This window comes from Danaus plexippus, chromosome Z, assembly GCF_018135715.1.
Source record: "Danaus plexippus chromosome Z, MEX_DaPlex, whole genome shotgun sequence".
Classification (NCBI taxonomy): Eukaryota; Metazoa; Arthropoda; class Insecta; order Lepidoptera; family Nymphalidae; genus Danaus; species Danaus plexippus.
The window spans coordinates 6788387-6812272 of record NC_083559.1 but is presented as its reverse complement, the minus strand read 5'-3'; the positions used below and the strand labels follow the sequence as shown (position 1 = coordinate 6812272).

The window sequence follows — 23886 nt, the reverse complement described above, 5'->3', positions numbered from 1 at the left end:
TCTTTTTAAAGAAGATATACGGTGATACCCTAAATGTTAATAATTCCAAAATATTTACTGCTCTGACGTCGTTACTGATATTACCTTATAAATATATTTTTATTCTGAAACTTCGTCAATATACAGTGTAATCATGTTCTCGTGACATTATTAAGAGGCTAAATTATTAACCTCAAAAAGTTCTTGTTTATTATATTTTTATAAAGATAGGAGTATGTATATCTTTGTTACAATAAATTTTTATAGGTGTATTGATTTCACATTATGAACCATGGGGCAGTAACAAGGGAATTATTAACTGCATAAAATGGGCTTTACAAATATGACATTGTCAATATTTATCAATATAATCTATTTGAGCTCTTCGATGGGAGTTTCTGGATAGTTCATTGCGATTTATCGACAAAGTTGGTGCTATAAAATAAGAATATTAACCAATAAATAACAACGTTGTATTACGCTTTAACATGAACGAGCTTTTAGTATTGCTCTAATTAAAAATAACATACATTTAATTTTAAAAACCCGGTTTAAAACACGACATATAAAACTATCAGAATAATGTAGGCCTATAAAACTTTATGAGCTCTGTGATTTAATCAATCAGTCCAGTAATGGGATACGCTCATTAAATATCCTTTGCTGGATGTATATTAAGGATAAATTTGTTGCAGTCCGATTCCATATACAAGATAATTATTTGTATTATTGCTCTTAATTAATCGACGGACACGAGAGTTGTGAATTGTTGCGATCTCATCCCCTCGTTCGTCGTCACTATACATATATATGTATGTATGTATCATCAAATATGTATATCATTAAAACTAGTTACAGAATGAACTCTAAATCAAGAGCAGTAAGGAAGAAGTATCGTAAATCTTAGATAACAGAGGGCTACAGTAGCAATAATGGAAGTAATATCGCTTTTGAAAATCATTTTTACACTGAGGCCAGGTGTATCAAGCGCGTCCTATTATATACATATATATATATTTCTGTAACGTAAACACATTCGAATCTTTTGTTTAAATGTTTTTAGGATTTGAAGTTACATAGGATTTAATTTTTTGCACGCAAATTTTTGTTTTTCGTAGAATGAATATTTTGTAGTTTAAATTAAAAAAAAGATTATCTTATGAAAACTGTAGTGAATCAAATTAAACATCGATAAAGTAAATGCGGATATAATTTTTAAGTTGATGAAATATGCGAGGGAGTGTATCATAAATTTTTTTCTTAACTCAATCTTATCAAATTATGAATATTATATCGCTTGCAGCCCGCCCAAACAAAACCATGTGTTTTTGTTGTATTTTCATTATATAGGAAGTAGAAATGATAAACTTTACAGCCTTTTTTCTATGGTGAATTTAAGTGAAAGAATTTTAATGCTTTAATATTTATATATTGTACCTCTTTGTTTTATTGGGAAGTTATTAAGAAGTATATATTTTTGACAACATCTTCATTTTGTATATAACACCCGAATGGGTCCAAAAAATATAAAAAAAAATTAAATTAAATATAACATAAATAATGGAAGACTTTTTCAAAAATCTTAAGGAGAGATTTTCCATCGATAACGTTGTTACTTTTATGAAAGAAGGTTAGTAAAATCTTATAAAATAATAGTTTAAAATTAATTTGTGCCTGTTACATCATTGGGTATTTTAGTTTGAAATATATTTCAATATTTAAAACGTAAATATGAATTTTATAGCAAAACTTGTTGACGAAGATAAAATAGAAGAAGTATCTGAACCATTAGTTGAGAATGCAGTAGCAGAAAATGTCACAATCGTCGAAGAAGCACAAAAAAATATTAACGATGAACCTAATTTAAAAACGGTTATCGATGGTGACATGCCCATAATCCTAAACGAAGTATTATCAAAATCTAAACATAATATTAGTGATATTCCGGATCAGTCGATGGTTAATATATTACAAAAACCTAGTTCGAGTGAAGAGAAACCTGTTCCAGAGCTCGAAACTCCAAATACAAATAATCAACAAGGACGGATGACAAAAACAACCGAAATCTCATTATTTTTTTAATTCTCCAACGAAAATTCTAGTACTGAAAAGAGCATATCCATCCCGAGTGAACTTTTATTCACAAATTAGAAACGAACTTACGTTTGTATTGAAGTTGCCACTTAGACGATATTGGATTGGAGCTTTAAACATGCAAGTGTACTTACAGTGCCATGTTGTCCCTCGCCTAGGAAAGTAACCGGTCGCATGCGCCCCCGCGGGAAATCCAGCAGGGGCGCCACTCCGTTTGGGGGCTCGGCTTCAGGTAGTTTAATGGACGTGAAGAGTCCTGGGGCAGGACGTTCGCGTCTTAGAGTTCGCTCGTCGGGATAAGTCTGTGGTACAAAGGTTTAATTAGCGTACTTGTCAGTTAATTTTAGAAAGTTATTCTCATCTTTTTATGGATATAACTCTGTTAATTTTGTATTATAATCATTTTGCAATACATGTATAAAAGAAATAAACGTTTTTCTTTCTCAAATATTGTTTTTTAAAAACCAAGGCCTAAATGCAAAGATTACATGCACATATTGTTATGTATTTCTTTAAAATTTATGTAGTTTATATCGGCTTTTAACTAAGGCAGGTTGCAGCTTCCTTAACATGGAGCTATTTGAGGTATATCGTCTTTAAGGGTTTCCCTCAATCCATAAGTCACTGAACATAATGCTTAAAAAATAAACCAACATTTACTTCCATCTCATTTTTTTATTAAATAAAATTGGGATTTTATTTGTAACAACAGAATATCTAATTTACTTGTTGTTATTATTATTATTATAGTATTTAGTTTATTTATATTACCTTTTTAAGCTGTCAATCTATTTAGATTAATAGGAGAGCGTCTGCGATGATTTAAGGAATTGGGAGTAATTATTTATTTAAGTATAAAACAAAGCATCCTTTACAATAACTATAATAAGTTCAGAATCATTGGAGAAAACATACAAATGCCTTTGTTCGTCGTAAAATTATTACTCTACCCTTGTTGAACAACGGCCGACGTAAGCCTTACAAAGCTATATAGTAAAACATTAACGAAACAGCCGAGGTACAGTAGGTAAGTCGCTCACTAATACCGTCCTTACCCATTTATCATTTTGCAAACAACCGCATAATATCCCTAATGAGTAAAATCCAAGCATACCTTGGGCAATACCATTAATATTACAAACCCCGGCCTTTCCCCTTTTATAGATGCCTACCTTAGCAACGAATGTTAAGCATATTACACATCGTTCAGGAGTAAGGTAGGTATTTAATTTTGTGACTACCTACTACGTTGAATATTTGTTATAATATTTTTATGATGAATTTAATATTCTCACACTTTTTTCATATCAGTAAGCTTAGTCACGAATTGCAGCCGGAGTGATATTTAAAATGTTAAATCTTTTGTAATGAAGGTTTTTCTTTTAATAACTTTTTAAAATTAAAATGAAATCCTTACCAGGCGCTTATTTTCCCATCTAAAAATTCAAACAGCCAACTTAAAAGCTTGAAAAGTGAAACGAGTTTAAAGATTAATATTTTGAAATTATTTCGTCTTAAATGCTTCAAGGACTTTAACTCGATTTAAAGATATTCTTCCCCTTTATATTCGACTCCGTGGCATGCAATCGGGCCTTTTTGTGTATGAGCAATTATATACTTATAATTGATTTAGAGGACCTGTTTATCATATTAACAAATTACACTTTAATAAAGGATATCTATTAATAAGACAATCACGCTATTTGGTTGCTTATTTTGTTGACACAAATAATAATATAACCATACCACAGATTTGTTTGAGTTTATTTTCCTCGTTAAAATTGAAATGTGCTCCGTAACAATCGTCATAGTCACAATTGATTAATTCAACCGAGACACTAAAGTGTGGTAGGGATATTTGGCGACATGTGACATATTCACGCGGCACTCGAGGGTACTTACTGTACCTACGGGCTATGCGTATACTACGTATAATGGAGTATTGTAGAGGTTGAGATGCAATGGTGTTTAATTCCTATTATGTTAAAATGCTATTTCGTACCTAATAATATAGTAGTGTAATACAGCATTGTCGAGTTTCAATGTGACAAAACGTTTGTTTGTTTAAAGAGATTACAGTTATTTCGACGTTTCTGGCGTTTTGTAGGCTTACAATATTTTAAATATTGAAAAATTAATTCAAATTCTGTGTGTAAATTATTTTTTATTTAAACACTTTCACTGTTACAACGTTTTGTTTAAAGTTAAATAGAACCTTAAAAGAGGTAAAAGGGAAAATCTTCATTATTTAGTATTCCCTAGGAATCTCATTTAGTGCAGTCTCATTTACGCGACCAACAATCATTTCAAAGTATTTCATTTCAAGACCGGGCTCGCTTTTTTGCTGAAAATGAACTTAATAATGACTTAAAGAATACAATTGCTTGCATATTACCTTATGAACTTATTGTATATAAGTTAAATTATAAAATAAATATCGATTGTTCATAAATTTTTCACAGTATAAAATTACATGTTAGAGCTGGTATTTTTGCTTTTGCAAAGGTTACTAATTTTTAAGATTAGTAAAATTGGTATCGTTTCAAAAATATATTAAAAACATAATTGAAAAAGAACATAGGAAGTCGCAGGTTAGAATTTAAAAAAAAACAAAGACCAATTTAATTTTTGACAAATATTTATTAATAAAGTATTAGATATTTGAAGGCATTGTTTCTAAAACAAATATTCCTGAAAATTGACATGTTTTAAATATTTAACGGATTGTTTGTATCAATGTTGATTTTAATTATTTTTGCATGATTTCTTATATTCGAGCTGATCCATTTAATATAATTAATATATAAAACTGTTGTGTGGACATAAAAGATTAAGTAATACATCTAAGTGAGTCACTTGGGGAATAGGGAGAAAAGTTTCCATAAAATAGTTTATAATAATATCTCCTCTACATCCCTAAATATTTTATGCATGGAGGAAAAGAGAAAGGCAATATGACGTAAACTTACATAGTATATTTTCTAGTATATTCAGCATGGCTTACCCGACTTGATGTATTAAGGCACTCTAAAGGTTTATGTTGCCAATGTATCCTTTCAAATATCATAAATAAATCTGTTCGATTAAATTTTCATTTATAGAACACTTGACTATTTGTTGAAATATTAATTGTGTTCTAGGAGTTCTTTAAATAAATAATGAAAAATGTTACAAGATTTTAAAGAAGAAGCGATATAAATTATTTATAGTGTTTATTGCAGTATCGTTTTGTAATGATTTAAAAGGAATGTTTTTATTAAATAATTTTCTAAATATGTATATATATTATTATAGGTTCCTATACTGTAATTTGAAAATTAATTGTTCAACTGATAATTTGCCAGTCAGAGCAAATTCACAATATGTTTGCTATGTACATTGTACTACAATGTAATTAAAAATTTAAGCGCCAACGAGGACCAGGTGTTCTTCAGCAAAATGCATTAATTAAGATCGCTTGGAAAAACCTTGAACAGGCTCTCTAGTGGTACACTAATTACCTTAGTTACGCCATTCAGTACACTACGACATGTGGGGAGTCCTTGGCGTAAGTTTGTTTCAAGGTCAAGTAGTGCTGTGACACCTTCTGATTTACCGATAGGTTTGATATCTACCTAACTATATGATTAAAGTAATTTAAAATTGTGTAATTAATAGTAGTATAATTTTCAAAATAACATATTTTACTAATGTTTGTAATTGACTTGGTTATACTACTTTTATATTATAATGAAAGTCAGTAAAACATGCTTTTAAAATAGAAATTCAGTATAGAAATTGTAAGTATCTATCTTACATCAACATGCTATTCGTTTTTACAAAGCGGTACGTCACTAAATAGGAACACGTCACTCGAACTCTCGTGGTCGTTATAAAATACGGATCGCATGGCTCATTCTGAGAAATGGCGGAAGGTCTTCTTGGCACCTGGGGTTCTAAGCATGAAGCTACTGGCTTTATTATTGTTGTTGTTTTCTTGTTTTGTTATATAATTTATTCAGATTAGTGTGTTATAATTTAACTATATTCAGATGTTTTTTGATATATATGAAAGAAACGGATAAACGCAATGTAGCTTAATTTTTACAACAACATTTAGAAATTCATCCCTTGCTTTAGAGTTGGCAATACAGCCTGTAGAAGTTTTAAAATTTAGTATGCTGAGTGGTTATAAACTTTTATGGATCGTTGGTAGCAAATGAGAAATAATTGGGTTTGCTTAAATCTACCGGGACATTGATTATAATCAACAGTACACTTAATCCTATTTAGTTCACTGGAGGATTTAAATCACAAATGTTATTTATATGTTAGATATAGATATAGTGAGATTTAATTAACTTGTGTCTTTATTTCAAATGGTGACCTTACCATATAAATTTATTAAAGTATAAAATAAGAAAAAAAATGATGAAAATATATGTAGGTAACGTTTGTTTAGTTTTAATTTTTAACTAAGAACATATTTTATTTAAAATCAATTACAATTGTATAGTTTATTATAATATACAGCAACAATATTAATTACATCTGTGCACATTGACCATTGTGAATTTATATTTTTATTTGAAATATATCATTTCGCTTATGAAATTGGAATGCTTTCAATGAAAAATTACGAGAATAAAATAAAAAAAAATACATAAAACCGAGAAGAACGGTTGTATTTTCTAGAAAACCAGGTAACCAGAAAACAACACCAGATTTTTAGGAATGAGACAAATGGCAATGTCATATATTAACCTAAAAAGTCTCACAGTGAACTTTATCCTCGTATATTTCTCTCAAGATCTGAATCGTAGGGATTTTTAAGAAGCAAGAAGAACGGACAAGGAAAAGGATATTTTTTTGTAAGTTTTTGTACAATTGCTATAAAAGACTAAAAAAACGCCAAATTCGAAAGGCAATTTGAAATGAAAGGGACACTTAAAGATTTAATTTCATAAGCTAGTTATTATAAAAAACAATTTGACGAAATCCAACTGCTAATAATAAAACTAGGTTTCTAAATTCCAGTTAATATAAGACACTGGAAGAAATCATGATAAATACCTCGGTTTACAACAAAAACAAATCACAAAGACAAATACGAAATCTTCAAGCCTATATGAAGGTATTTTAAAATTGAGCGTGTTGAATAACTGATTTACAAAAACGCAAACAACTCGTGGCGACTACAGCAAATAATAACGTTGTATATAGCAATTACCGCCCGCACCCCAAAATGAAGCAACCTCACCAAAGCGTTATACATTCTGGCATACAACGTTAAAATATCTTAATAACATAAACGTTTGTTGAACTAAACAAAGCTCTCATATAAATTAAATACGATGAATTATTATCAATTGTCAATAAGTAGCATAAAATATTTCATACTGGTTGGCGATCTAAATGCTAAAAATAGAAAATCATAAAATGACGAACAGTTAATTATCAAACCATGCCGAAATGGAATAACAAATGAGAGTAGACAAAGATTAATCGAATAAGCCACGGCAACAAACAGTAAATTTGGTACATTTTCTGAAATAAAAAAGCAAAAATAAATATTTTTGTGGAAACGAATAAACATCGTTTTTTTAAATAATATTACTTAACATAACTACTCTTCCAATCATATACCAGCCAGAGCTATTTATAAGGTACACATTAAAAAGGAGAAGAATGATTACCAAGGGTCAAGACAAAATAATAACAAGCCAAGAAAAACTCACCAAATTTTAAAGAATATGTAAATATCTAGTGATATCGAGATTACTACCTGAGTCCAAAAATATTACGGTAACAAAATCAGAATCATCATCTTAATCGGGTAAAATATCCAAGTAACAAAAAATCTAAGGAAAGTCTACAAAATATTTTCAGAACGTTCATCAAAACTCTTTAAAAAAGTCAAGACCTGCGAAAAAGAATAAAACGTAGAAGTAAACGTAGAGCAATATGAACCCAAATCTAGGCGCTTTCCAAACTTGTCAACAAATGCTTAAAATATAAAAGTATTGAAAAACACCTACACCAAAATTTTAAACACAAAAAAGGCATAAAAAGAGCTTAAACCTATCTAAAAACAGCCGTTTCGAGATTATCATCTACGCGATAGATTACTATGAGGATTTTTACAGTATAAAATATACAGAAAACGCTGCCACACGAACCAAAACAACAGCAGGGCAGTAAACACTACAAAGACCCTAAATTGTAGAATATGATATAAAGTCATTGAACAAATTGAACGTAGACAAAAAGCTAGGCTTGGACAAACTAGTAAATATAACTTTAAAGTTAGCTGTCAAAATGCTACCTTTAGCCTTTAAAATGTTACTCAACTCTATCATTAAATCTGGAGAGACACCCAGTCAAAGGCCGGAATTTAACACAAAAATCCTGCTAACAAAAAGAGGATTCGAATGATATCGACATGAACTATAGATATATGAGTATGGTGCCAAGTGTATTGTGTATCTTTTTTTTTTCAAAGCTGATGAAAAATATTTGTTTTACTTTAACACGGAATGAATACTAGAGAATGAAATAATCTTTTAAGAGTAGCATATCAATCAAACTGAATTATTAAGTTATGACTTATTGTCATCATCATACCCTCTTGTCAGACTTGGAGGTTTAACACAAAATATCAAATGTAAAACAATTACAAATAACAAGTGACAGAATGGCAAAAAAAGACAGGGAGACCTTGAAACACTGTCAGTACCAGTTGCTTAAGAAATAATGATATGAGACACGATAGCTTAATGGCTAAGGCAACTTAAAACGCGATATATAAAAGATATATTTAGAAGGTTGCAGGTCAGACATTGCTTTGGTAAATGAATTTTTAATTCTATATTTTCTATTTGATCTTTAACTCCAGTATAAGGTGAACGATCCTTATATGTTAGTGCTTTTTATTTCATTTATTTTATATGGTTTCGATTCAATATGTTTAAATTTTTTTTATCAGATCCGTTACTTCTCACCAATAGTAAATTATAGTCCTATTTACTTTATGAATATTTTATTATTACAACTTTATATTGATAAAGAATTCATGGATTCCATAGACTAGTCGGAATCATATTTTGATAATGATATTGATGTGTTGTTCCATTTGTTAGTACGGTAAAAAAAACCAACGGAATAAGTGGAAATTATCACTTAAAAAATAAACATTCCTAATAATACGCTTCAAGTTCCATGAACAAAATTTGTATTATAACTGGTGAAAAATTATCTGTATTTAAATGAAAGTCGACCATCCAGAAATATAGACACAAATTATCACAGGCTTAGTTATACAGTATACAAGAAAGTCAGTCAAATACTAATTTACCTTTATACTCACCTATGAGGACAAGGAAACCATATAATTTGGTTTGGTAGTTTTAGTAAATAGTATATTAAACGTTATTTTTCCATGCCAATGTTACATCTTAAAATCTTAATTTATCTTTATAAAGTTGAAGATAGAAAATATTAAGTTATAATACTCAAGTTTTATATTAACTGATTCACCATAAATCATAAAGCAGCTTAAAATAAAATTCACTAAGCCACAATTAATTTTCAAAGGCTTCAAGCTTTACACGTCGAAGGTATAATGATTTAATTTGCATCCAATGCGGGAACATGCCGGCCTTTATAACAATAACTTTGGTATTTTTATTTCTCAGACAAGTCAAGGAAATCTGGATATAAAATGTTTCAAGATAAAGGGAATATTTAAAAGAAAATATGAAGTGAACGTTAATCCATGCTTATATTAAATATAATGAATGTTAAAGGAATACCGTAAAGTGTTTGTATACGTTGAAAAAATATCTTAGATTAATGTATAGCTAACTTATATTATTTGATTAGTACTGTCCTAACTTTCATTATTTGATTAGTAAAATAAATACAGTAAGATATTTCATAAAATACATAACCAGACTTTGGAATGTATTGAATTTTCTGTCGAGGTCGACGTCCGACTCCACTACAAATGCAACCTTCGTAAGAGTAGCGCCGTTTCATTGTTAAACGAATGTTTATGTTACTAGAGAAACTTAGAAATTTCATAACGAGTTTTGAAACTTTAATTAATTGTTTCTATAATGGCCGGTGACGCTTAATATGTGCCTGTGTACCTACTATTGTAGTGAAAGCGTATATAAGTGTTATATAATTTTTTTATGCGCTTTGGTTACGGAATGTTGTTCTGTTTGTACAAGTAATAGCAGCGAGGTAGAAAAATAATTTTTCGATTATTATTCCTCAGGCTTCATTTGAATTGAAATATGTTGCGCGTGTCGCCCCTGTTCTTTCTGCTATGGTGTGATGTTTTTTAGTAATAAATTTTATTCCCGACGCTATGTCGCACGTAAATCGTTTGAATTTTTTAAATTGCGTATTTGTTACGCGGCACCAGGAGTATCGAAATTTGTTTTATAGATTGATTGATTCTATTTCAGTATTGAACCCTACATAAAATAATTTTATGTACAATTGTGAGAAAAACTTTTCTTTTTTCTATGCAATTAATTTAATTTTATATCGGTGGTAAATATTTTAATACAACACTGGCTAATAAAATTCACTCGGAAATCAACAGCTAACATGTTTATTCTAAAGCTAAGGTGTTTTTGATTAATGTATGTACATTGTTTAGAATTAGCCATGTTAAGTCATGTTGCCGATTCATGGTCCACTGCACACTCCGACTAATTGTTGATATTTGCTATGTCTACGTTAGACTTTGCCCCTACATTTATTCAACCGTTTTCGCTTGAATGAAACCTCGCCCCGAGATAGTTTTGCTATCCGTACTCCAACAATGTGCGAGTGAAACTCAATTAGATGATTTTCTTTTATGTCACGGCTATCTTAATTTATTCTTTTATATAACTACTTGGAGGAAGCCAATTAGCTAACAGCTATACTCCACGGACAAAAAGATAATATTAAGGATGTTTGATCTCACTTATGAATGTTGTATACTTCCTTTTTTATGTTATAATTAGAATTATGAGGATAACAGGTTTCGTGTACATAATGTGATGATTGTCTTTTTTAAATTAGTCTCTTTAATTTTGAAGCAATGCTTGATAATACAACAGCAATCCATTACATTACAATTGCCCATTATAATATTTAAATCACAAGTAAACTATAGAAGTCATTATCACCACTATTTTCTGATAAAACCTTTTATTGACAATTCTTATTCATCATTAAGTATTCGAATTCTTGATTTCACCGCCACTTCAAGCCCTCACTCCCGTTTTAAATTACAATGGAATAATCATTGAGAATTGAGTGATGAGAATCATTCATGTCGAGAGCTGGATGCATTCAACAATACAATTAATACGAGGTCACTAAACTCATTAGCACTTAAGAATTAATGGAAGCAGTTAATGGAATTTCACTGTACTACATCAACTTCTTACCTCTTAATCTTATCGTTATTCGATATTGAGAAATAGAAATGATGTCAAGTAGGAAACTATCTGATGCAACATCATATATAAATTAATCTAAAATGCATTTTGATTCCGCCGAGACTCCATATCGAATTGTTACCTATCAATTCACAAACAAGTGCCTATTTCCAAGTCACTTACATTTCTATTGGAATGGAATTGCAATCTTAGAACAAAATTCTTTTATGCAGACGAAGATCATTGGCGTTTGACTTTATAAATAATTCCTGATTCGATTGCTATGATAAGTTTTATAAATAAGATGCAATGAAAAATGTAAAAGAAGTCTTTTTCCTAAAATGTGTTGTCGTAAGGAAAACAGTTAAGGATAAGTTAACTATTTAGATATAACTCAAATGAAACGTTTTTTTATAAATGCAAAAAAAAAGTTAAAATATCAATACTTAAGAATACGTATACGTATACGTATCATAAAGAAATATATTCAATATATTAATATAATATATAATTTCTTATAAGAAACTGCAATAAATAATTTTAAATCTTTTGAAAGTACGAAAATCAGTTTTTTGATTGGTTGTATTTCTTAGTATTTGGTTTTAAGGTTGATATGAATCATTGGTACATGTCAATTACCCTCAATATCAAGACATATGTATATAGAATTCGACTTTGTTAATATTTATACTTGCCGTTCTAAACAAAGGTAAATTTATACTTTCTAAAAAGTAAAAAAAACCGCATTTTTTTAATTTAATGTATATATTTATTTAATAGAATTTATAAACACAAATATTTTTATCTTCAAATCAGTTTTGCTCGCAGAACGGCATGAATATTCATGTAAGCTATTTTTTTTATATGGTTCATTATTTCATACGAACAAAATTCAGTTCATTGTCTCTATTACAAGTGCTAAAAAGAGAACTTTTGTCATATAATTGAGCGATGTCAAAAAAACTCTTTATATATTCTTCAGGAATAAAAGAACGTTCTTCATATAAAAACCTTGAGCTAGTTCCATTGCGATCTCGAGGGTAAAGCTAAGTCTAGAAGTTTGGCATTCATTATAAATTACAAAATTCATTTCTGTACTCTTTGTGTTCGTTGTTTTGCTAATATATTTCCAATTTTTAGTTCTATGTTTTGTTTTCCTATGGATATTGTTATGCGCAACTCGTATGAAGCGTATTCAGGAGGCCCAGCCAATAATTTTGTAACGTCCGTCGATTGCTACGAATTGAAACAAAAATGTATGAATTTGGTGTAACAAAGCGTGAGTCGCATGGCACGTTTACAATAAAACATCTTTAATTTCCACACAAGGGCAGTAACCACATATCACCGATGTAAGTCTATTTCTTGGGCTATAACAGTTTTAGAAAGGTCAATAGATGGAAATAAGAAAACAAAAAGTAGCTATGTTTTCATTCCATTTCAGTATTATTAAACTCCTACTTCAGTTTTGTTTTTGTTAAACAATTTATCAAAAATACTTTAAAAAAGCATAAAAAATTTATAACAATTTTGTCTTATCATCTGTGAAACCTCTTGTTTTCAGGACGATTTCGGATACAGTTAGTATTGTTGAAATAAGAATTGTATATTAATATAAAATTCTTTTCAGGTTTAAAGTTAGCTTTCAGTAATTTTGCATTATTTGGTTCAGACACCTAATAATTTTGGTTGAATAACTTATCTTATTACATATTTATCATATTTGGCTTAATAACTCATTTTATAAGAAGTCAATAATATTTTGGAAAAATAGGATCTAAGCAATCCGTTACCTAATAACAATGATCTCTGTCCGGCGGTATTATATGCAAATTTTAAACAACTTGTTTAAAGTTAGTTCTAGTTGAATAGACATTTTATATCAACACACATAATTCAAGTATGCTACGTGTGTTCTTAATCAAAGTCTTCATGTAAGTTATTTGACAAACAAACATTAAATTCTCGAAATGAACTATATTTTTTTCATTCTACAATATTATGTGCGAAGTTTAATTAAATTCGTCTATATGGCTCAGCATTGATATTAAGAAATTAATTAACAGGATGGTGGACGTATCTGTATTATTTCAAGGGAGGGAATAATCAGGTGTTGAGCAAATACCTCGAGGGTAGTTTTGTCTGTCTATTGAGGGTCGGTACACCACGTACCTATTTAGTAATCAATTTCGACGTGTAGTAGTATAAACACAGTTAATGTTGAAACTCCAGTAACAAATTCGAGATTATGCATTTATATGTTAAAGTAAAATTGTAAATAATTATGAATAATGAAAAATATATTTATTATAAGATAAACTATGTTATAAAACATTTAATGATGACAAAGCGTTTGACCCGTCGTGTCTTCAATGAGTTTTTTATACACGAGCTGCTGCCTTTAACAGGAGTTTAATTCCGACTTACCGAAGCGGTGTGTTAGAAAACGAAAACCCTTTGTATAATGACGCGTGAATTCAAAATGCGTAAAATCTTGACCATGTCTACATTAGCATCAGCACAATCAAAATACCTTTCTCGGAGCATAATGTAGAATTTTATCTTTATCGGCAACCTTTATTGTCGTTTAAAACTATTATTTTAAACTTCATTATTGTTTCCAAAATTGGTTCTAGGTTTCCCCAATTTTGTATCAATGTAGGTAGCGCTGTGGTTTTCCTAATCTGTTTAGCTGGTCGAGTTTGAATATCGAAGCGATCGGAAAATGTTTTTCGACTATTCAATTAGGTCTGCGCCAAAATTGGCGACCAAGACGAGAGGCATTGTAACTTTAATACATTAGTCTAAATTAGAATGAATGTTATAGGAGATTTACTTATATATAAATAATAAGTTTTTGTATACAAAATGCACCTAGAATGTTAGTATTATTTTACTGTTTATGTTGTTACATAAACAGTAATTTCGTAAAACAATGACTAATATAATACATATTATAGTTACATAACTATCAAAAGGCAATATCAAAAATCCGTTGTGTTTATTTAACTCATTATCAATTAATAATCAATCGGTATGTTTGCTGCAGCGCGCGTCCTGAGGGAAATCATTGTGTATCTGGGATATAGGATACCGACTTTATGATTCTTTTGGCGAATCTTGTCCACATTTATACGCTTTTATACCAAATAAAACAAAAGTCATTTGTTACTTTGAATATTTTAATTTGCTGCTTACTTCAAATAGTGATTGTTTATTTTAAATTAAAATAGTGTAAATGCTCGTTTATATTTTTAAATATTTTTAGAACCATAAATATAACGTGTAAGTCAAAGTTATCAAATAAAATGAAACAGGATAGTTTTCTAAAAATTCAATGAATAATGTTTTGTTGCATCGAAATAGAAATGCGAGAATTGTGTTCAATGATGGATTATAATTCATCTCTTTATTGGAATTAAATTAGTTTTATCATTTTAATTAAATTTTATAAAACGATTGGAAGTTGAACTGGTGAAGTATAAATAACAAAGATTAAAATGGAATAATAAGGCAAGTAATTTAAATAAACATTGTTTGACCCGAGCTCTGTCTAAAAGGAAGCTGATGCTTGAGTCTCTTTAATTGAAATTCTACCAAATATTATAATATAATAATTGATATTTATAGAACGTACCAGTAACATTCCACTTTTATCAAAGTGTGTTTGTTCTTTGTTAATTAAAAAAAAATGAAAAGGAAAGTTCAAAAGGTAGCAATAATTTTCTACTTACGTGATGAATAATGTCAGTGGCGGCGTAGAAACTTTCATGCGGATCGGGTCTTTTCATCATGTAGGGTCGGGGGAACTCAGGATCCTCGCAAATTTCTGTTGACAAAAGCACACGTAAAAGGATACCGTATTTATGTATGATTGTTATTTTGTTTAAATAATTATATTATTACAACATATTTTAAATACCTAATGTTAAAAAAACGTGTTGTAACTCTTTTAAATATATCATTCAAGTGGTAGTTAAGGTCAAGGAAACACTTTAATTATCTTTTCTTTTATTTTTTTATTATAACATCTGAACAATAGAAATATCATACGAACTTCGTCGACTCCTATCGAAAGAAACAAATCCATTGGTATCGATACAATTTAAAAATTATGTTGCATTTGTTTTAAGAAAATTTTACACTAGATAGTAGAAAACAGGAACGCCACTTGTTAAGAAGCTCAATAATAAAGCACAATGCACTCTTCAGAAAAAGTATACGTCTTCCTATTAGGAGACTGTAAGACAAAAATGTAACCCGTATAAATTGTAAACAAATATTTCTTGTTATTGTTATCATATTTTTGTTTTCGAAATGTCAACCGATTTTTATCGTTTCGCATTTTATACCCTTTGTATACTACGGAATGGAAGCCCTTTTTTGTTCGCAGTGTTTCTATAAATTTCATATTCGTCAATTTCACATTTAAATTAATATTTAGCACATTTTAAATATTATAATATATAAATAAATAAATCAAATTAGGAATGGCAAAAGTGTAACCTAATTCAAATACATTCAATGTTAATGGTTATGAAAATTATTTTTAAATTTGAAATATATTATTTTATTTCATCCATGTAATAGCTAGGTCGATATTAATTTTACAATAAGGTTAATTGATTTTAAGAATGCTAGAAATTGCAGAAAGTGGAGAACAGGTTGAAAAGATGATAAGTAACAGAGTTGTGGCAAGTGCTCTTGAAAACCTAACTAGTGCACTGAAGATGGAGTCGAGTGTTGTGGGCAAGGCCACCAGACGCGGTTGCTTGGCCCTTATTACAAACAATTAAGGTCGAAAATAAACAAAAGCATTCCGTTAAAAGTATTCAGTTTTGATAAGTAGTTAATTCAGAAATATTATATGATTTTTATATAATATTTTAATTGGAGTAAAGAATTTTGGTAAATTATTTTAGTGAACCCAAAATTATTCTGTTTAATATTATGTACGTTAAATAACTCAAGACTGAAGCGGCTGACCTGTAATTAGTCTTCTCGCAGATGTTTCCATCCAAGTCTTTGCTTTGACACATGTTTGTACAGAATTGACCCAATTTCACGCTAGTTACCTTTCTTGATGTCTCAAAATTGTTTTCCTCAGTATTGGAACCAGGTGTGTGATTTTATATAAAATTTCGAAAATAAACAAAGAAAATGCATCGTCCAAACTTTTCCGTTCAATGTAGAATTTTTATTTATAATAATATAATTATATATTTATTTGTTTCTAAAAAAATTTAACTGACAATCATTTTATTCCTATATGAATTCATACTCAAGGCAGTATGACTATGGTAAGTAGTAGGACTTAATGGCAGTTCTGATTATGAGTTAATATACTTCTTGTGGGCAATTTTTGATTTTACTGACATAACAATAAAGTCAAATTAATAAAAGAAAAGACAGAACACACACAAATATTGTATATATTATCTGTGACTTGTGATAAATAATAAAGTTTCAGTTTTGGTATGAACTATAGTCATATTTTTAATAATATAATGAACAAGTTGTTTTAGACACCATATTTACTGTATCTAAATATAAAGAAAGGTAAGCCTGGTAATAGAAAAAAAAAACCACAAAGGCGCAGTAGTTGTTCATTTGCAAAGCTCAGTTAACAAGAATATTCCAACATCAACATTAATTATAGTTTTACGTTTGATGTTCAAATTTATTTTACTAGAAGTAATTTCTCAGAGAGTCGAGATTATTATAAATATTTATGATGGTATTTTAAAACTTTAAGTCTTTTTTATCAAATTATTTTATAGAAATGAAAGGTTACATGAAAGGAAATACGTACATTTTGTATATACATATATAGATTTCAACGTTTGTGATGCCATTGTTCTTGTATGTTTACGTACGTGGAAAATGCCCACTAGGTATTTGATTAACGTAGCAGTGTAATGTGTTTTTTAAGTAAATATGGGGAAATATTGTGGGATCAAACAGAAGTGGTCAAACGGAAATTGTATCGTGAAGCGCTTTCATCTGATTTTCCTTTAAAAATATTGTTCACAATTGTTTGATATATTCTTTTTCTCATATTATTGTTCCTAACCTTATTTTAAAGTCTTAAACTGAAATTATTAGATAATTATAAAAAATAAAGAGCTTTTAAAGCAATCTCGGAAATCAGAAGGATAAAACAAAATGTTAATATTGTATATGCCTAAAATCAAAATATTGTTATATGAGGTAACAATATTAAAAAGGTATGTAATAGAATAAAAGTTAATATTTCCTTATAAATAGTCGACAAATGACTAGTTTTGATATATATAAATATATATATATAGATAATATTGCCAAACAGCATATAACTTTAGTTCAATGACAGCTTGCAAAAGTACTTTTTTTTGGATAATATATATTTAGCTGAAAAATCAGTCGATATATTATTTAGACTTTGTTTTTGTACTATTATAATTAATGATAATACATGAACTAGCTGCATTGTTTATATTGTATATAAACAAGGGCTACAAGGTCTCAAAATTATTGTATTGTATGTATTTTGATCAAAAATACTGTTCTTACTTCAAAAGCGTGTGTAGGATAAGACGGTTTACTAAATGTTTACTTGTTTGAGAAGACTTACCGTTGTATTCGTTTTGATCATGAATCTCTTGTTTATCTCGTCGACCAAGTGTTTCTCTCCATATATTGTATGGTTCCCTGTAGTCCTCGTCAACTACAGCAGGCCTATAGAAAAATGTAGAAAAATAAAAAAATAATTTCTAAATTTACTATATGCAAAAGAAATAAACAATAAAAGTTATATATTATTATGAAGGTAAAAAGTGCAGGGTAATAGCAAAGCGTATCGTTTTTGACTCATAAAAAATTTACTTATGTCCAGTGGATGATCAATGATTGCAATTGTTTTTGTGCAGGTTGTTTAATGTTTATTTCTTTATACATCTGTTTATTTACATTGAATTTTAAGAATAAATACATTTCAAAACTATTGAATTACGTTAAAAAAGTAGAAATCCAATCTTTTTTGCTATTTGTAGATTTTAATTTTAATAATATGTATTTTCTATAATTACCGGAGCATGTGAATTGGTGGACAATTTGCTAACGCCAAAGCAAGCCTCGGGGCTCTGCGATTATTTCGAGCATTAGCATTTCTTAGTGAAGGACAAAAAGGCTTCTTCAAAACATTCGGTATCCTCCTTCTGGTACGCTTTGTTATTAACACAGCTATGGCTGCAATACATGCTCCGACTCCAACGACGGCTCCGCAAGCAAGACCCACAGAAACTCGTAAAGAGGAATTTCTTTTCTTTCTTGAATATGGAGGTGAGTCGCTCCGATAATATTCCTCAAGAAATTCCGCCGATGAATTTATAACTGTTGGAACTGAGATGAACAAATTTGAATGTGAATAATATGTACCTGTGATTATTATTATAATTTAAAAATACACAGATTAGATAAGGATTTTGATAAGCAAATTAAAATTGAAATATAATTTGATTATGATTTTTAACTTTTAAATAATCTCTCTTTTGTCTTCAACGAGCAAATTTTAAAAGGGTAGTTCTATAATTTTGCCTACAAAATGAAAGAAATAGTCCCGTCTTAGATTAAGACAAAGCACAGAAATGAATAGGTGTCGACCGCAGACCTAATTGTTGTTTCACAAAGGAATTGGAGCTAAGTTGTGAGCGGGTAGATTTTGTCCTCAGCAGACGTCGAGCGGAACGAAAGATTATTTATTATAATGGTTTGTTAGATGCATCCTGATTACTTTGGCACAATTAAGGAAGAACCGTACATTCTAAAGCAGTTTTCTGAATAGTAATTAAGCAGCAATGATGTCTGCTAATATAAAATTATATTGTTTGTTAAACTGTTTTCCTCAAAACAAGAAATTATTTGGGAAATGGCTTTGAGGCGTTTCAAAGATTAAAGCAATTGTTTGATTTGCGTGATAAAAATGTTAGGACCCTTTTTTAAACAACTTCTAAAGCCATTTCGGGAAAATGTGTAAACTCCGAATAGTCTTCGTTTTAATGATTTCAATTTTAATGGTAAAGAAAAGGGATTTACAAAGGTTCATAATAATTATGGACTTCTGCATTAGGGCGCGAGTTATGGCAGAACTAATGAATAGTTTTCAAAAGTCTTTTTAAGTTTTATATTTGCGAATAATTATCTAAGATATTGATTGGAAACAAAATTATTTTTATTATAAAATTCTAATAAAAATACATTTTATTAAAATTACTTGTTTAGCGTCGTGTACTCGTATTTTCTTGCACATACAAAAACTTTATTAATATACTCGTGTCAAATAACTTATACAAAATTGAGGGTATGAGCCCTTAATATATATTTTGGCACGACCTTGGTGCATCTGCTGATATGATTATATGTACATACATATATCAGATTGAAGCAATAAAAGATGTACCTACTATCGATGTTGATTATTTGAATAGCTTTGTTACGCAAGCGTAACCGGGGGAATAGGCTTATAGTACAACAATGGTCTTAAGTGCCAAATGCTGACTCTGAGCCATCGATGGGAATGGGAAAGTAAAGACGACACCGCACGCCTTTGCACCATCGGTGGGAATGGGAAATGGGTTTCAACATATATTCAGTCTGGAGTCAATCGTTAGCTTAAAGACACCTCTTTAGCAAGTCTTAATCGTTAATTGAATATAGTTATATAAGTAAAACTGATTTTTCTTACATCATTTGCTGCCGCCAAACGTGATTGGTTCCTAATTATAATTTAAATAAAATTATAAGCAAATATTGTCATATAGATACCTACTGCCATAAAACTCTATAACTGCGGGTAGTTGTTGAGGTTGGCAAAGTCGTTAATATGTCAAACTAGTAAAACTCCGGATAAGTCTAAACTGAGGTGAGGGGAATGGCGACGTGCCAGTTTTAAATCGACTAGGTGCCAAGAGTCACTTGACACTCTGCTAATTTCTAATTGTATAACATTTGTCTGTATAGTAGGTCAATTTAATTTTAATGAGAAATTAGTTTGCGACGTATATTATTCGGAAATTGTGGACTATAAATAAGAAATTTGTTTGGAAAATATGTTGTGTTACTATGGTCCGTAGAAGATAATTACAAGCAGATATTATAGTAAATACTTAATCGACGTTCTAATGAAATGATAGATCGGTTTGCGACAATTTATTTAGATCATGAAATGGAAGGGTGTTTAATTATCAATTATCAAGAGACGGTTTTAAAAAATAAACTTCAAATCTTCTATATTTTAAACAGTAGTTGGTATGAAGTGTATTGTAGTCATACCACTTGTTGACTGAAATTATTAAATAATTAAAGACTGACTTAAAATTAGAACGTTTAGTGATAAAGTAAAAACAGTTTAAATCTCTACTTTGACGGCAGTAGACGTTTTGCAACATAAATTAAAAATTATATGTATATTATTATATTGAAGACGAGGAAAAGCAAGTCAAAGCAATGTGAAGACCTGCTTCTTGTTCTGGCTTTCTTATTGTAAACATTATGAATAACTACTTCGCGGTTTCATTTCAATATGAATTTGTTTTTGAAACAAGTATAAACATTTTTATAGACTTAATGTTAGAGACATGTAACAGATTAAAAAATTGAAAAACGTCAAATCTTTTCAAAAATGTTAAAGAAAATCCTAACGAATTATTTACCTAGTTAAAAGTTGTGACAAAGAAAATTGTAGCAATCTGTCTTTAATTAGAACTCTATTGAGACTGAAACAAACTGTACCAATTAAGAAAGATCTTTATTGTATTAAGATTTAAGACCACAAATAGCTATGATAATGACTTTCGTCGCATGAAGATTGATTACTACATGGAGGCAACATTAATAACTATTCCATAACTACCTAATATGATGTAGTTTATTGACATTTTTAAGAATATCCACGTTCTCTAAAAATTAACTTTTTATTATGAAAATTGCTAAAATGCGTCAACCGTATTTAATTATCCGTTTCCGATATTAAGGTTGTAATCGGTTCCCAGTGATCCACATCAACTATCCCTCTTAATTACATTTTATACATCACATGAAAACGATTTATAACTAAGAAGCTGTATACTGTAAAGGAATCCAGGATTAATTGGCTAAAGATTAAATTTGTGTTATCGCGCGAAGTTTGCGAGTGTTCCAAATAGATAACGTTCAAAGGATAATGGAGAAAAGATGTTACATTTTATTTTTGGTTGTAGGCAGTACAATTTCAACAATGGTGTTAATGCTATAAATACGATTACTTGTGTTCCTATAACTGATGAGCTGATAGCTAGGTATATTAACTGATGTGCTTAATAAATTTAAAGGAGCCATTAAAAAAAGTAATATGATTCGCACAATGAACAGTCGTATTGTTAATTATAAAGAAAACAATCCTCGATTTAAGTTCATTATATCAACCAAATTATCTTAGGTTTGAATGTTTCTATAATTGCGTCTGATTCTTAGATCTGTTTATAAATTTTCACAAACATTTCTCGCTATAACTTGTTTGATTGAAGAGACAAATCTGTTATTTGAACAAACTGTTCCACATTCCCTTTTCAAAATTTCGAGAGTGGTTTTTCACAGAATAAAGTGTTTATTGGGTTCGCATTAAACGAGTCGAGAACTCAGTACAAATAAAATTATCTCTCATTTGCGTTGATTTAATACTAGGAGAATTTAATCCTTTACACTGGCTGTTATTATTTTATAATGCTATTATAAGAAAACAAATGGTTTGATATTTCTATAACACTTTTATTTAAACTTCAAAATTGTTAGTAGCGAACTCGTAAATCGTTTCGTTTGTAACAAATCATGTAATTTATTCAAAAACTTAAAAAAAAAATATAATTATGCTGAATAGTAATTCTGTTTTGAAAGTACTCACCAGATTTAAAAGTGACTTCGCTGATAAGGATCCATTCATGTTGAAACTTTAGTTTCATCTTGATATGTTTCGCTGTCCTGTTCTCTAGATCAATATGAATTGTACGAGCATGTTCGGAGACCCTGTCTTGTTTAGGCTCGTAAGAAATAAAGTCTTCTTGCCAACGTTCCCCTTCCAGAGAAAAGTACACTTCAGCTTCTTTGAACAACTATAACAATAGAAAATCTTGTAACATCTGTATATAGATATAGATTATTTAATATAAGAACCGTGCATGTACTAGTAACAAAATTTTAAACGTTATGAAATGAAAAGTATAAATTTGCCCACCATCATAATAAAACAATGTGATAGCAAAAATATAATTCTTGTAATCTTATTTACCATTGAGTCTAAAAATATGATTATGCTCCGATGTTAGTCTATTTAATGAACTATCAGGAGATCAAGCTAAGCTTGACTATAAATAATGTTCAAACTAAGATTTGCCCTCACTCACGTAAAAAACCAAATATATATGCTGTTAGATTTACTGTTAGATGCTGTTAGATTTTTTGTTTCATAATTTGTTATTTATAAATGATATCCTCTGCTACTAGTACTCATCAGTATCATAGAATTATCTGTTAACTCCTGCGCTTATAACTTTCAATTACCTGTACTTTAATATATAAATCTATCACAAATTGACATAAGTGTATCGCATTACATGTAAAATGTCGATGTATGTAATGTACATAACAAATTTAAACTAAATCAAATATAGGTACTTATGTTGGTCACGCACATCTGTCTACTGACTTCAAGAGATACTGGGAGACTTTATTTATTATCTTAATAACGATTTTCAGTGTTATTAAATAAAGTTATATTTCCAGTCGCTTAACTTAAAATAATTTACCTGCACGTCTTTTGTAAACATGTTATTAGTATGAACGTCCATGAAATGAAAAAGTCTTGGGTCGGTAAAGTTGAATGTTATGTTGATTTCATCATTGGTTAACATTGTTTTATTCCAACCGACCCATCGGGTACCTAAAATGATAAATTATTGAATGATTTCAAATAAATATTATGATAAAACTTATCTTTGACGAAATTTTTAATACCCCGAGTATCTAGGGGATCTGGTAGTTCGAAGTCATTTGGACCAATGAAGGAATCAGTTATTTGACCAAGTCCATTTATCATATTGCCGTTGCGCATGATACCATCATATGAGAGATCTTCAAAACGTGCTCCACCAGTCATAGCTTGCATATCTCCTCCTTGAGGGGCTGAATACGCGACGAGGGCCTCTGTAGACATAATGAAATATTGAATAAACCGCCGTAGGCGGGATTGATCGCAGAGCCAGAAATTTCCGACAAACATTATGGAAATTATTCGTAAGGCGAAATCGGTTTTAATACATTAACATAACCCTAAACTAAAAAGTATTATAAAGAGTAGTTAATAACAAATTATCCATCGCAG

At 29.7% G+C, this 23886-nt stretch overlaps 2 protein-coding genes across 2 annotated transcripts; one reads left to right on the top strand and one right to left on the bottom strand.

The window, feature by feature from the left end:
* Positions 1–1458: 1458 nt before the first annotated feature.
* Positions 1459–2515, top strand: LOC133319999 (uncharacterized). Its single transcript, XM_061526504.1, has 2 exons — positions 1459–1609; positions 1724–2515. Exons 1-2 carry the CDS (start codon positions 1540–1542, stop codon positions 2059–2061), a joined length of 408 nt encoding a protein of 135 aa, XP_061382488.1. The 5' UTR covers positions 1459–1539; the 3' UTR covers positions 2062–2515.
* LOC116777520 (uncharacterized) lies at positions 2163–22746 on the bottom strand. The gene is made up of 6 exons (XM_061526463.1): positions 22741–22746; positions 22411–22618; positions 18563–18875; positions 18109–18212; positions 15230–15324; positions 2163–2375 (listed from the first exon to the last, which is right to left on the bottom strand). The coding sequence occupies exons 1-6, from the start codon at positions 22744–22746 to the stop codon at positions 2163–2165; spliced, it is 939 nt and encodes a 312-aa protein (XP_061382447.1).
* Between the last annotated feature and the right edge of the window lie 1140 nt (positions 22747–23886).